The 14088-nt window shown below is 41.7% G+C and overlaps 2 protein-coding genes across 2 annotated transcripts in view; one reads left to right on the top strand and one right to left on the bottom strand.

Annotated features, from left to right (window-relative positions):
- The first annotated feature begins 941 nt into the window (after nucleotides 1–941).
- LOC115355423 (ras-related protein Rab-19-like) lies at nucleotides 942–6801 on the top strand. Its single transcript, XM_030046218.1, has 4 exons — nucleotides 942–1273; nucleotides 3712–3895; nucleotides 5545–5648; nucleotides 5812–6801. Exons 1-4 carry the CDS (start codon nucleotides 1079–1081, stop codon nucleotides 5998–6000), a joined length of 672 nt encoding a protein of 223 aa, XP_029902078.1. The 5' UTR covers nucleotides 942–1078; the 3' UTR covers nucleotides 6001–6801.
- A 2651-nt stretch (nucleotides 6802–9452) lies between these two features.
- Nucleotides 9453–14088, bottom strand: part of lrrc17 (leucine rich repeat containing 17) — a 30713-nt gene continuing 26077 nt past the window's right edge. Inside the window, exon 5 of the mRNA XM_030045384.1 lies at nucleotides 9453–10559. Within this exon, the coding sequence (XP_029901244.1) occupies nucleotides 10117–10559 (443 nt within the window). The 3' untranslated portion in view covers nucleotides 9453–10116. The remainder of the gene's footprint in view (nucleotides 10560–14088) is intronic.

The following is a 14088-nucleotide window of genomic DNA, read 5'->3' as shown; positions in this document are numbered from 1 at the left end:
AAAGATAAGCAAAAAGAGAGCGAGAGACAATAGAAAGTCAAGAACGCGGGAAAAAGATCAGACAGGACAGCAGGTGTGAAAGCGACAGGTGAATGAGACTCAGCAAGGAGACAGAGAGGACAGAGAGGACAGAGAGGAAAGAAGTCCACCATCCATTCACCATCCAGCAACATTCTTTGGCTTCTTTGGCTTTTTTTAATAATCCATTTTTAAGAAAAAAGGAACTTGATTTTTTTCCCCCTTTGACAGCCCTGCCACGTGAAGCTTTCTGTGCTGGAGGACAAACAGCCATGGGAAGGTGCTCATGATTTCTGTTGCTGTGGGTGATCAAGTGGGTCAACACCTGAGAAGGAGCTGAAAGGAGCAACAGCAGCACAACTGAGGCAGTTTTGTCCTCCTGAAAGAAAGAGAGAGAGAAACAGGCCGGCCTGGTGGCAGACACAAGACTGACACCCTGCAAAGTGCAAGTCATGGAGAATAAGCAAATCTGATCAATTTTTGCCTTGTAATGCTGTAATACTGCAATATTGCTGCTTTAAATGTGAATAGTGCACATAAGGTCAGCATTGTATCCACTGAAACTCTTGTTACTTACATTTCTAAGAAACTTTAAAATGTAAAAACTGTTTATACTCGCAGGTGTTGGACACTTGTTTTCAGAGCTGTAAAAAGCATTTTTCTTTTTCAAGTGGCTAACATTTTAAAACAACAAACTCTCTCATGATCCTAAATTAGTTTTACCGGCTGTCATGTGGACAAATTTTAGCCCAATTATAGGCCTAGTGTTTTATCCACAACAAGCTTGGATATAGGGAATCCTTTTATAAAAACAGATTTCTCAAAATAGTTATCATCCCGGGATCCCTTTTTTTTTTTTTTTTTTTTTTTTTTACCTTCCTGTAAACCATCTTTAGCTCTAGAACCAGATTTTTTTTTAACCAGGTATAAAGGTAGCTCAGCATTTCCTGACTTGAAGGCCAAACATTACCAGTCATCCAAAGGAGAAATCCCTCCTTACATTACCAGACATACAAGGCCGCAGGAGGGAAGACAGACTCTACTGTGCTGTCCATCCACCATGCAGACCCTGGGACTGGAAGAGGACGACTGTTTTGACTTCCTGTTTAAGATCATCCTGATCGGAGACTCAAACGTTGGGAAGACGTGTGTGGTCCAGAACTTCAAGTCAGGTGTGTTTTCAGAGAGGCAGCAGAACACCATCGGGGTGGATTTCACCGTACGGACCCTGGATATCGAGGGGAAGAAAGTTAAGGTTAGTGTGTGTCACGTTTCACTGCATGTGTGTGTGTGTGTAAAGGGGTTTTGTGTGACTGGATTGGACTTGGTGGACACATGAGTGTGGATGCTGGTGCACAAGTGGTATTTTAACGTGTGTGAGCTGAATTTCATCCATTTTAAGCATGGATTTTGAGAGACACTCAATCTCTAAATGCCAAATCTTCATATTCAGCAGATTACAACTTTGTGGACAACCAGCTACAGTGGCAAGCACATTCAGAATTTCAACAAACCATCTTGTCACAAATGGTTAGATCACCTAGATAAGTGCCATCTTATCACCTACAATAACCCCATAACATTGTAAAATACAGCAGGTGAGTGTTTGCTCACCACGGCCTCTGCCAGAGACAAAAGTAGCGAGTCGGATCTGAAGAAATGTCTAGATTGACAACCAAATGAAGCTACAGTGAAGTGTCTTTCGGCCACAGTGTCAGTTAGCCCCAATTCAAAACAAGTCAGGCCAGCAGCTCACATGCAGGACCTGTCCTTCAGGTTGGCCCAGCTTTTGTCCTGATAAAAATAAACCCGGAATCTTTTCTGTCACTCTTTTTTTTTCCTGCACTGTCATTGCAGAAAAGGAAATGAATGGTTTGGGTGCAGTGCATGCATGAGTTCACATTTATTTAAAGCTTAATATCACTGTTTACAGTCTCAAAGGGCTTTTGGGGCCCATAAGTTTACAACAAACACCAGGACGACACCCTGTGACTTAATCCTCATGGCAGGCAAGAAAAAAAGCTCTCCAAAAACCCAGCTGGAACAGGGATGAATGGACCACAGACAGGAGGCCCCCTCATGGCCAGACAGGTGTACAACAGGTGCGGACCCAGTGAGCAAACAGTGCAGTCATAATGCAGTCACTAATTTAATAGTTCACTTCCAAAACGCTGCATATTTACCATGGAAAAGAATATTTGTCACCTCAAGTTTACCTGTCAGTACATGAGGGTGTTCCAGATTTGCCAGTGGAGGACTCTTACTTTGAAAATGAACATGATACGGTTTAACTTAACTTTGCCTTTAACTTTATTAAAGCTGGCGTTTGTCTTGCATGGTGGATACGTCATTTTGAAATCAGACTCTTAACTAACAGATTGTAACCCGAATGACTCAGTGGCTTCAGAAATGGAAATGATGAGCCTGCTATAACAAAAAAAAGTAGATACAAGTAGAACAAGTAGAGGTAGAACAAAGTTTTTGCAGTACAAAGACCTGACCACAAGGCCATCACTTTCATTCCAGAGAGTCTGTTTGTGGCAGCGTTTCCATGCCATGCGTCAGCTGACAGGTTTATCCACCCTGACCAGCTGAAGAGTCGTCAGATTGTTCCATTTGATTAAGTGTTTTATCTGTGTTAACAAATCCGTTTTCATGCACAAGAAAATATCAATCAGTTTGCGGTTTTATAAATGATGTGAAGGATTAGATGTCTCAGTTGTGGCTGGAACATGAGTAAATCCATTCTGCTAATGTTTTGTTTGGCCACCCGCAAGCATAGCTGATAAATTATGGCAGATGGAAAGATTTGCTTAAATAGTAAATAGGCCCCACATGTTTCCAAATTTCATTATTTTTTTATTAAATTAATCTTAAAACTTAATGGCAAACATAATTACAGAGTGCTTTTCGTGGGATTTATGACAGTAAGTCATTGCTGAGGTATTTTTACACTACACATTTTCCTCGGGTTTTCTGTAGATTAAGTTTCTGCATTGCATCACTTCTCGTCCACCAAATGAGACCACCAAAAAAGAAAATATGCAAAAGCTTTTATAACAATGTGGAGATTGCCAGAGACTCCTTCTTCCTTGCTTGCTATTTGTGTTTATTCAGACAAGTAGAGAGGGAGACAGACAAAAAAGAGGGCACTGTCAGCATTTGATCCTTGGGGACTATCTATGCTTGCAGGGGCAGGTACCAACATTTCAGACATTAGACACTAATTATGCTCACAAACCTTAAACTTTACAACTTTCAGTAAAAATTTACCATAAGAACTGATGAATGATCTGGCTGTGCAGCCTATCCAGAGAAGTAAATAGTGTCATTTCAGACCTCCAAGCTCCTAGCCACCACAAGCTAGGCTGGGACAGAGTCAGAGATTGGTTGCCATGGCAGCCGTTGCCATGCTAACATGGTCAGCTGCTGTCAGATGCTCAGGGACTATTCTGCTGAGGGAGAGCAGATGATCTGAAATGATTTATTACCCCTGAGCGTGTGTGTGTGTGTGTGTGTGTGTGTGTTTGAGAGTTACTTGCTCAAAGCTGGCTACTTCATCAAGTTTTAATGAGTGACTCAACAAATTCTCCTCCTTCCTGCATTACATCCCTTTTCCATGGTGTCTGAGTGTATACATATATGTCTTACAACTGTTGCTTGTGTGTGTGTGTGTGTGTGTGTGCATGACAGATGCAGGTGTGGGACACAGCAGGCCAGGAGAGGTTTCGTACGATCACGCAGAGCTACTACCGCAGCGCTCACGGTGCCATGATTGCCTACGATATCACAAGACGCGCGACCTTTGACTCGGTGACCCACTGGATCCAGGAGGTGGAGCACTACGGAGCAGCCAATGTGGTGCTGGTTCTCATAGGTGAGTGTGGGCGTGAAGGCTGTGTGTGTGTGTATGTGTGTGTGTGTGTGTGTGTGTGTGCATGTGCATTTTTAGTGATGTGTATATTCCTGTGGACACTGGTGCTGCTTTAAAATGGTTAAATCTCATCATTAAAACTCAGTGTGTGTGTGATTATCTCCACTAGTAAGAGCCGAGCACAGGGGGATCAGGGAGAGCGTGCACAGCTGTGCCTCTCTCAGGTGACGGGCATTAGCTGATGTTAGTCATGTTGCCCTGTGAACGAATCCTATCTTAGCAAGGCATGGTGAAGTCCCTGGAGCAAGCAGGAGGGGATCATTTGAACCATGGTGCCCTATTTCAAGAGTCTGAGGTTAATAGGCAGGAATGTGACATTTAAATGTTTTCATGGACTCTATTGGCATGTGGGTTAATGCCTCGTGGCAGAAACCTGTACATTTGTATACTTCTCCACCCAGAAACACACAGTGCTGCAAGCAAAATGTGAGCCTGCACGGGAGACACAATTGGAGTTGCTTTAACTGCTTGATCACCACAGCTCTAAGTGCTAATTTTTTGTTGTAATTTTTTTTTTTTATAATTTCATTCAGCTTGGTCTTAATTACTAGGATTAAAAAGCAGAAGCTGCATCTGAATTTTTTGGCCATGATATATTCAGTTATCCTTTTTATAAAGAAATCTTCAAACATATGCACCTTGCGTAAGACATTTTCTAAATTACTCTAAGCCACTCCTTATCTCAGCATACAAGCCCGCACTTTGTTTGATACATTTCAGCTTAATGACTCCCACTCCCTCTCTGTCGACTAACATCAACTACTATATAGGGGCTATAGGGGTTATAACCCATATATAAAAGTGGAATGTGGGAGTAAACTGTGTTAAGTAATTCTATAAGCTGAAATCTTATTGAAAAGTGTTGTATGGTGGATTGCTTGTCTGCCAAATATACCAAAACACCTGAATAATCTGTAAAAAGTCTTTAGTCACGGTCAGTTCGGTGAACAAGAAAATGTATTGGGGTTACTAATGCAGGCTTTCTGGCACTTGGTGAGTCATTTTCTATCCTAAAAGGAAGCTCTAGAAGTAATAGCTGTTTGATTGCCACTTGACGGCCAGGACTGCTTTTTTATTCCCTCTACCATATGCAGCATACTGGCACCTCAAGGCAATTTAAATTGAATTGCTTGACTTGAAATGGGGCCTCCTGGCGCAGGTTTGATCACTGTACTGTTTCCAAAGGTGCAGTATTTTACAGTGGCACCATGACTTGACTTACAGCTTCAACTGGAGTACCTCTGTGAGAAGAGGCAGTTTTCCTGCTATTAATGTTTCCTTGGGTTAAAATAGCAAGTGTGGGGTGGTATTTCCGAGGTGATACTGGCCTTGGACTTCCTGGTTAAGAGTAACAAGTGAATAAAAAGACTACAAACACATGGTTTACACATTCAATTGTTGTATGTTACTGTTGAGACAGCATGTGTCAGCATTCTTACTATTCACTACAGGGTGCTGAGATGCATTTATAAATAACATTCACAGATGGAGCTATTGATAGTTACAATTATAATGCAACACCGATGATTAACCCTCCAGATATGGGTAATGAGTGTAATTTGAAGTTTCTCTGGCTGTTTCTTTCCCACCAGGTAACAAATGTGACAAGGAGTCGGAGCGCCAGGTCCGTTTTCAGGAGGCCTGTCGTCTGGCCAAGGAGAAAGGAATTCTAGCTGCTCTGGAAACTTCTGCTAAGGTATAAAGATACACACACACACTGCAAACACATGTAGGCACAGGAGAAATGCTAGGTTTGGTTCAAGTTGCATAGTTCTTGTCAGTTTAGCAGAAAAAAAAACATCTGTGTCTGCATTCTCATCTGTCTCTCTCTCTCACACTTTCTCTTTCTCTCTGTCCAGGAGAGCCAGAATATAGAGGACGCCTTCATGATGATGGCAAGGGAGCTGATGTCTCGCAATGGCCTTACCGTCCAGCAGGGGGAGCAAGAGAGCAGCAGGTCACCACATGTCCTCCTCCGGACCGACTCTCGGCCGATTAACGGGGCTGCTGCTGCCTACACTGCACCAGAGAAGAAGTCATGCTGTTGATGCAAGAAGCATGATGGATGTGGCTGATGATGGATGGATACAAAAACAGACACATTAAACATGAAAGAAGAGGAATGGTTGTATGGGAAATACACAAAAGAAGATGCATAGAAAACACTTGAAGAGAGAGCGATGGAGAAGAGCAAAGGCATCTTTCCTCTCGCTGAACATTTGAGGAATGTGGAATGTAGCCAGTGAGGCCACACAAACTGATACTGAAGCTCATTTCTTGTTGTCCCTTTTATGATCACTGGCATGAGCTTTTGAACATCCCCGCTGAAGGTTTATATCCTGCTTAGATGCCACATAAGAGGCGCTGTCATTCAGGAAGTTTAGGAACTCGCTGGAGAGTGCTGACAATCAATGTACTGTACTTGTTATCTTATGTGACACTAACTTAATTGTTTTGATGCACCAAATCCTGCTCAGCCGGTGCTACAAGTATGTGAGAACAAATGTTACTCTTTAATTAAACTAATCCATCTTTGAGGTTTTGCATTATCAACCTCAAAAACATGAGCCTTCATCAGCCATGTTTCTGATCCATCCCTACATTGCAAGACATTCAGGGATTGCCATCTCATTTAGAAGAGTTTTTTTTTTTTTTTTTGTCTCATGTTGATTAAGTGCTGTCTTAGAGCTTCCCAAAACAAAAGTCATCACTATAGCATGTAAGGGTCAGATTATGACACCCAAATGGCTTCTTGTGGTGCCTGTACTCACCTGAGCTGCTGCTGCTGTGACAGTGAGCACGTTCTACAAACCAAAACACTGTGAATTAAAGAGGATGTATTCTTCCCCACAATTACTACCTGTTGCAAAGTTTTTTTTTAGTAGGCTTTTTTTTGCATTTCTGTTTCTGCTTTATTCAATCATGGCAGTAGAGAGAGACAGGACAGGCAGGGGATAGGGAGAAGGGATGACCTGCAGCAAAGCGCCCAGGATGGATTTGATCCCAGGCCGCTGTGATAATGACTTAGCCTTGATATGTTGGCGCTTCCGAAATATTTTTTTTATTTTTTTTTTTATTTTCCAGTGTTTCTGTTCTACTCAGCACTGACTGCTTGAATCCTTGATACCAAAGCAGGATACACCACTGCTGTGATTGGCTGGCTACACTGGAGGTCCACTTCGTCCTCTAGTCCTGAGTGGTTGATTTCACTTACAGGCAGGTCATGCAGTTTCAAAAGGGAGGGTCCCTCACCTTGTTGTGATGTGGTAAAGAATGATGAATGCCACTCAGTTCTCCAAAGAATAGATCTTGGAAATGCCTCAGGAGTTCAGTACAACTCTTTTAGCCATCATAACCCAAAATATAAGATAACTTTATTCTTATTATTACACAGGTTATGTGTTTTTGTGTGTTGTGGTTTATGTGTTTTCCTTAACATGAGAAAAAACAAAATGGTTTGTCTTCCTATTTGAAGCAGAATCTAATGGCTGGTAAAAATGAATGACTTTCCTGGTTAACAAATGGCAAACAGTAATGCCAGCTTTGAGTTTCTCAGTTATTTCTGTATATCTCAGAATGCTAAAATATGCCAAATACAAGGAAAATAACCTTGGTTTATATTTCCTGATGATGGTCATCTGATAGTGTCTGCATGTTAAATTACAGAGCAATAGGCTGTGAAGGTTGCCCCACTTGCCACCAATCATGCAGTCCCTTATTCTGTGCACTACTCTGTTGTGAACACTAGGGGGAAGTGTGTTGCAACTCAACTGCACACTTCAGCTGTAGGTCAAATGCCTACTGGCTCAGGCAGTGAGCACCATGATAACTTAAAACTTCAATGATTTATGACTTCACTGCTATATCCAGTCATATTTTTTATGATGTATGTGTTTTCACTGGGAGAGCAGGTGTTCCTAGTTTTTTGCCCAGGTTTGGTGTTTCAGTCCTTACGTGAACCCGCATGACAAACCATTGCTTCATGAAGAATATCCTCTCCTACATCTGGGACTGCGCTAAGAAACAATTAACTGAGTTTACATTCAACCATGTAGGCAGGAAACAGGACTAATCCCCGAGAAGGCTGAGCTATGCCAAATAAATCCACCTCTTGTAAACAGTACAGCCAAGCTAAAGCAATTGACAGTTAACATAGAGTATAATTATGGTTAATAGAATGAATTTTATCCCCAATTCCAAGAGGGCAGAGCTAATTTACACACCTCAACCAGAACAAGAACGCAACTGGCTCCACTCTAGCTGAAACCTCACACTCATGTTGAAACGTTAATTTATTTCATTGTGTTGGGACATCCAGTTGGAGCCTTGCAGGAACACTGACGCATTTACAATAAGAGACTATACTGAAGAATGTATCATCTTAACTGTGGCTGAGCATTTGCCCAGTGTATTTGTTGAGTTTCCTAATTAATTGCAGGGAAAGTGCATATAATTGCAACAGCTGTTGTTTCTCAGCTTCATAGATTGTTACAGCCTGTAGTCTGAAAAATCTGAAGTTAGTTAGCATTTTTGGGCCATGGTTTCCTTGGGCAGATTTCCAATGCTTATTTTTTTTTTCCCCATAGGATTTTTGATTCATGCAGACATTAAGGTCTGTGATTAAAATAAGCCCTAATAGAGTATACGACATACAGTATATTACACTTGTTGGCAACTGAAACGCAAAATTTTAAGATGTAATTTGGCTTACAAAAATAAGTGGACAGACAACAGCTGTCAGAATAATTATGTCATTACGTCAAACAACATTAACTCACGTTTTTGCTCTGCCCCTCAGTGCGCTTTGCTTTGTAGTTGTATTTCGTGTTCAATGGTGCTTATCTTCAAACTTCTCCACTGTTACACTCCATGCCATGTCCACCATGGTCGGTTATAGCAGAGACAGCGAGCTACATGAAAGAGAAGAGCTGCTACTAAATGTTGTATTTTGAGCCTAACATTGGCTTTCTGCCTGCATTCATTGCATGAGTGGTTCAAAGAAAAAGTGTATTTGTTGGTGGAGATCATTGTGTTGAACACCCAGGGTGCAAATAGGGATTTTTTTTGTGACAGAGCTCACCGTCTTTAATTTTTTTTGTGGCAAAAATCCATTGCAAATTTGCAGAGGGAAAACATGGCTTAAGAAAACTTCAGGATTGGCCCTAAAAAACCTTGTCATCACTAAAGCGCTCTATTGGCAGCAGGATATGAATTAACCTGGTTTTATTCAAGTTTAGATTCAGGCTCAATAGGTTACAGCCTATCGTAGTTCAATACTTGAACCTTGAACCACTTGACAGAAAGAGGTGAAAATGGTTTTCAACATCTTGTCTCAGTCTGTGTAAGTCAGAAAAAAGGATATTTTGCCCAAAATGTTGGAGAACTCTACTAAAACCACTCAGTATTTCATGGTGAATAACTAAGTCAGGTTAGTGAATGTATATCTGCCCTCCATCCACAGTTTGTCCATCATAATCATTAAAACTTAAACAAGCTTTCAGAAAAAAATGCACCCAATTTTATTTCCAGAAAATGGGTTGGCAACACATACACTAAATAATTAAAAAAGGCCAAAAACTATTTGTATATCCTGAATTCAGAGTCAGAGTCAAAGTTAATGTAACAGAAGAAAAGCACCTGCAGTTCATTGCATGGGAAAATACAAAGTGAGGGATCTGAGGGAAACTAAGGGTTATTTGATCTGATACAGACTGAATTGGGAATGTTCTGCAAGAATGAAAAAAAAAACAAACAAAAAATACTTCTCATCTCCAAAATCACTTCTGTTGTTTGTAAAGGTAGACTGAGCAATATGGCATTAAAACCCAGGCAAACTGGAGATGAATCTTGACAGGGATCTTTTAGGAAAAGATGAATGACGCCGTGATCCAGCCAAGACATAAAAAGTGGATTACAAAAAATAACATCTTTCCTCTGAAGAACTAGATCATTAACATGAAAATTTTTAAGGAGCTTGTGAATGTAGTACAAATGTGTGTTTTTTCAATTGTCGATATCCAATCACTGAGTCTACCTTTAATAAACTTGTCAGCTAATCCATTTGTCAACAGGCCTCCAGTTCAACTTAACATCCTTTCACCTCGCGTGTGACTTCTGAAGTTCCATCCATGAAGATTGTACCAGTCCGCTGATCCACGTCCGTTTTAACTCAACCTGATGATCTCAAACCTGTTGGGCTTCTTTTCTTTCAGGGGTCTGGGCAGACGGCCACCCGTATCTACACCTGTGTCCCCCACCACTTCCTGTGCCTCATTGTCTGACCCTCCCTGTACCCCCTGTCCCATATCCATCTGTCCCGTTTGTTTATCCTTGGGACATTCCCCGTTGTAGGTCTTGACGTACTCCTCGACGGGCCAGCCCCTGAACTCCTGGGGCTCGGAGCAGATCAGACCAGTGTAGAAGACGCCGGGGTGGTGCTTGAGCCAGTAGATCAGGTAGTGGATGTTGTAGTCGCAGATCCAGGGGTTGTCGCCCAGCGAGAGCTTCCGTAAGAAGTAGAGGTCCTCCAGCACGCCATACTGGAAGTAATGGAGGCTGTTGTTCGACAGGTCGAGCTCCCGCAGGTACAGCAGACCTGCAAACGCAGCTGGAAGAAAGAAACAGAGAAAAAGGTGATTAAAAGTTCTCATAGAATAACTCATATCTGTAGGTTATACACTTGATCTTTAACAGTGTAAACACTTAAAAACAGTGTGCCATTTTCTGCACAAACTGTGGTCACATGTATGATACCTTGAAACACAACATGTAACCCTTCTACTGATGCAGAATATGTGGTGGCATCTGAAACTATATGTTGAAAATGCTGCATTCTTTCTAAAACTGTAGTGCATGCTGGGTAAGAGCACCTGCCTGGACAATAAATAAGATATAATGCAAATGTTAGTGACTGAATGTAACATGTGAAGTCAAGAAGAGATTGTTATTTTCCTGGAAGTTCACAAGGAGGAATTCATCTTCCCTGTGTGATCTCTAAAATGTGATAACAAAAAAGGAATATTTTTGAGGCTATTAAGCTTGTAATCCTTCACATGAAAAAGAACGATTTATTAGATTTTCATTTGACAGCAGTAATGTGTAATCCCTTTATTCCTGGACCATTAGATGGATTTTGTTAGCACAATCAACTTTTTGCAAAGCGAAGCAGCCGTTAACCAAAAAGGAAATCAAGACTGTTATCAGAAGAAGAAAATCTGGATTGGCTCAACAATTCTTGTCTAAAGACTGATAGAAAAAAATTGTTGAGTTGGCAAAGACATTCATAGTTGTTCTAGGTATTGCAAAATGATGACAGAACAGATTTACACCCAAACTCAATCTTATCACATCTCTATCACAATTCTGAGTGACAGGGAAGGAAAATCTGGATTATTATCCGTGATGATCCCAACTTATTTTCTCCAATCTACTGTACAAGCTCGACTTCGAACATAAATCTGCAGTGGCTGAGAGCTGGGCGTTTAGGATCACCAGGTCCCAAACACTAACCTCCGATAAAAAGGTGATTGTTGACGTGCCTAATAAGTTGCAGACGTCTTTAGCACTCTGTGTGGGTGTGTATATGTGTGTGTGTGTGTAGTGTGAGTAATGGGAGAGTGGAGACTGTTTCACGCTGTCCACTTGCCTCGGGCTTAGCTTTGATCTTTAGAGCGGAAGAGAGAAGGGGTGGAAGACGAGAGGTGGAGGAGGAGGAGGAGGAGGAGGAGGAAGAGAGTGTGTGGAAAACACTGACATGGCGAGATATAAGAGATATGGTGGGAATGAAGCAAGTGCTGAGATATAAAGACATGAAAGGAAACGAAAAGTGGACACTCGGGCCAGACACTCTGGTGTGTGTTTTCAATCACTAACCAATTACAGTTACTTTTTTTTTTTCCTTTTTAACAAGTGTATTACAATCGCATAAATGTTATTCCTCACTTCCAACCCCAAGGATGAGATAGATAGAGCGGAAAAAGGAAAAAAGAGTGTAATTGAGAGATGAGGGATGCTGCTATCTCCCCTCCCTCTCCCTCTCTTCCCTTTTTTCTCGACAAGTCTCTCTTATCTCTTGGCTCATGAGACTGACAGTCCCAAATCGGCTTTGGCTGGCCTGCTTTGCAAGTCATTGAGACCACAGGCGGGCCGGTGTGCTCTGCTTTAATGGGATTTTCTAAGTCACTACGAGGAATTTACCAAATCTCAGCCTGTTCTGTGGGAATAATATTGTGATTGCAATTGTTAGGACAAGATTTCAAGCAAATATGTTACATGTAGAGGAACAGCTCACCCAAAATACCAAAAGGATACTGTCCTACTTAACCCTCCTATTCTGTTCATTTTGGGCTAACACTCATGGGGTTCCCGGTCACATGTGACCGGTAACATTGTATTTGATTATAAATCCACTATGATACATATTATCACCTAATGTTGTGTTAGATCTTTTTATCAACTTCTGCTCTTGTGAAAATGACAAGTTTTGAACTTCTATTTGCTATGTATGTGCTGTAGGCCTAATTTACCTGAGATCATACCATTCGTTTTTTAGGGAAAAAAACATTATATAGATATTATTTTGACTATAACAAATACTCAGATGAAACATATTGTAGTATTTATCACAGAGTACTTCATTTCAATGTTTTCCAAGGACACTGTTTTGAAAACATTTCAATTTTCTAAATAGTGGCAAAAAAATAGCATCTTTTGTCTTCCCGTCAGCATTGACCACTATGATTTAGCTAGTCATCCTCATGACGTTTTCACATGGAAGGTGACCTGTAAAGCCTCTGCCTCCTGTAAAGCCTCTGCCTCCTGTAAAGCCTGTACTGGCTCCTCCCCTGCTGGTCACTGTTAGGTCAAAGATGTCATCCAGAGCCTCACAGTATTTATCCTATAGCGCCACCTGACAGGTGTTGGCAGTTCCTGTGGTAGGTTCCCGTGGGGGTTGCCATAGAAGCCAAAAAGGGGCAAAGTTGTGAGTGTCTGTGTGTGTCTGTGTCCGTGTGTGTGTGTGTGTGTGTGTGTGTGTGTGTCTGTGTCTGTGTGTATATGTCTGTGTGTGTGTGCCTGCTCAAAGACACCTACATGTTGGGGTGTGGGAAAGAAGTGTGAGAGATACTTTCCCGTGGGGGTTGCCATGGAAGCCAGAAAGGGGTATAAGGTGTGTGTGCGTGTGTGTGTGTGTGTGTGTGTGTGTGTGTGTGTGTGTGCCTGCTCAAAGACACCTACATGTTGGGGTGTGGGAAAGAAGTCTGAGAGATACTTTCCCGTGGGGGTTGCCATGGAAGCCAAAAAGGGGTATAAGGTGTGTGTGTGTGTGTGTGTGTGTGTGTGTGTGTGTGTGTGTGTGCCTGCTCAAAGACACCTACATGTTGGGGTGTGGGAAAGAAGTGTGAGAGATACTTTCCCGTGGGGGTTGCCATGGAAGCCAGAAAGGGGTATAAGGTGTGTGTGTGTGTGTGTGTGTGTGTGTGTGTGTGTGTGTGTGTGTTCACACACATCTGTGTCTGCTCAAAGACACCTGCATGTTGGGGTGTGGGAAAGGAGTGTGGGAATGTGTTTAACTCTGTTTTATACACTAATTGTAGTCTTACCCATTCATTTATAATGACCGGTCATTTGTGACCGGGAACACAATGGGTGTTTCCAAGTTAAATAAAACATTCAAAAATTAATAAAAATTCTCCAAATTTATTTTATGTGTTCAGATGCCATGTGTGAACAAAGTCATGGAACCTCAAGACAAACAGATGAAATTAACTGCATTTTTCGGAGAGAAAACTTGTCCTCCGGTCAGATTTGACCGCGAACACGACAGGAGGGTTAACAGTAGCACACTCCAGGTCTGCCACATCCCTCCCTGCCTCCTTTCACTCTAATATAAAGGGGCTGCATGGGTATTTTTTTTTTTTTTTTTTTTTTGAATGGTAAAAATGTACATGTGACAAACTCAGCAGATGACTGTATTTGTTTGCCCCTAATTTGCACTTGCAGTGGGTGGAAAGATACATTTTGCTGATGTTCTTCAGCAGGAAATAGTTCCCCCTGAAACCCTTTGCCCCTGAGAGCCGTGGATTATGTCATTGTCATGGGACATTGTTTTTGGAAAGAGCTGTTGCTGTTAAGTTTGT

The sequence above is a fragment of the Myripristis murdjan genome, chromosome 23, assembly GCF_902150065.1.
Source record: "Myripristis murdjan chromosome 23, fMyrMur1.1, whole genome shotgun sequence".
Taxonomy (NCBI): domain Eukaryota; kingdom Metazoa; phylum Chordata; class Actinopteri; order Holocentriformes; family Holocentridae; genus Myripristis; species Myripristis murdjan.
Note: the sequence above shows the minus strand (reverse complement) of the source record. Positions and strands in the feature narration are given on the sequence as shown.

What these genes read in the sequence shown, in the direction of transcription:
- LOC115355423 (XM_030046218.1), top strand. Translation starts at nt 1,079, where the DNA reads ATGCAGACCCTGGGACTGGAAGAGGACGACTGTTTTGACTTCCTGTTT. An exon ending in TCGAGGGGAAGAAAGTTAAG is followed by an intron (nt 1,274 to 3,711) that starts GTTAGTGTGTGT and finishes TGTGCATGACAG; the next exon opens with ATGCAGGTGTGGGACACAGC. An exon ending in CTCTGGAAACTTCTGCTAAG is followed by an intron (nt 5,649 to 5,811) that starts GTATAAAGATAC and finishes CTCTCTGTCCAG; the next exon opens with GAGAGCCAGAATATAGAGGA.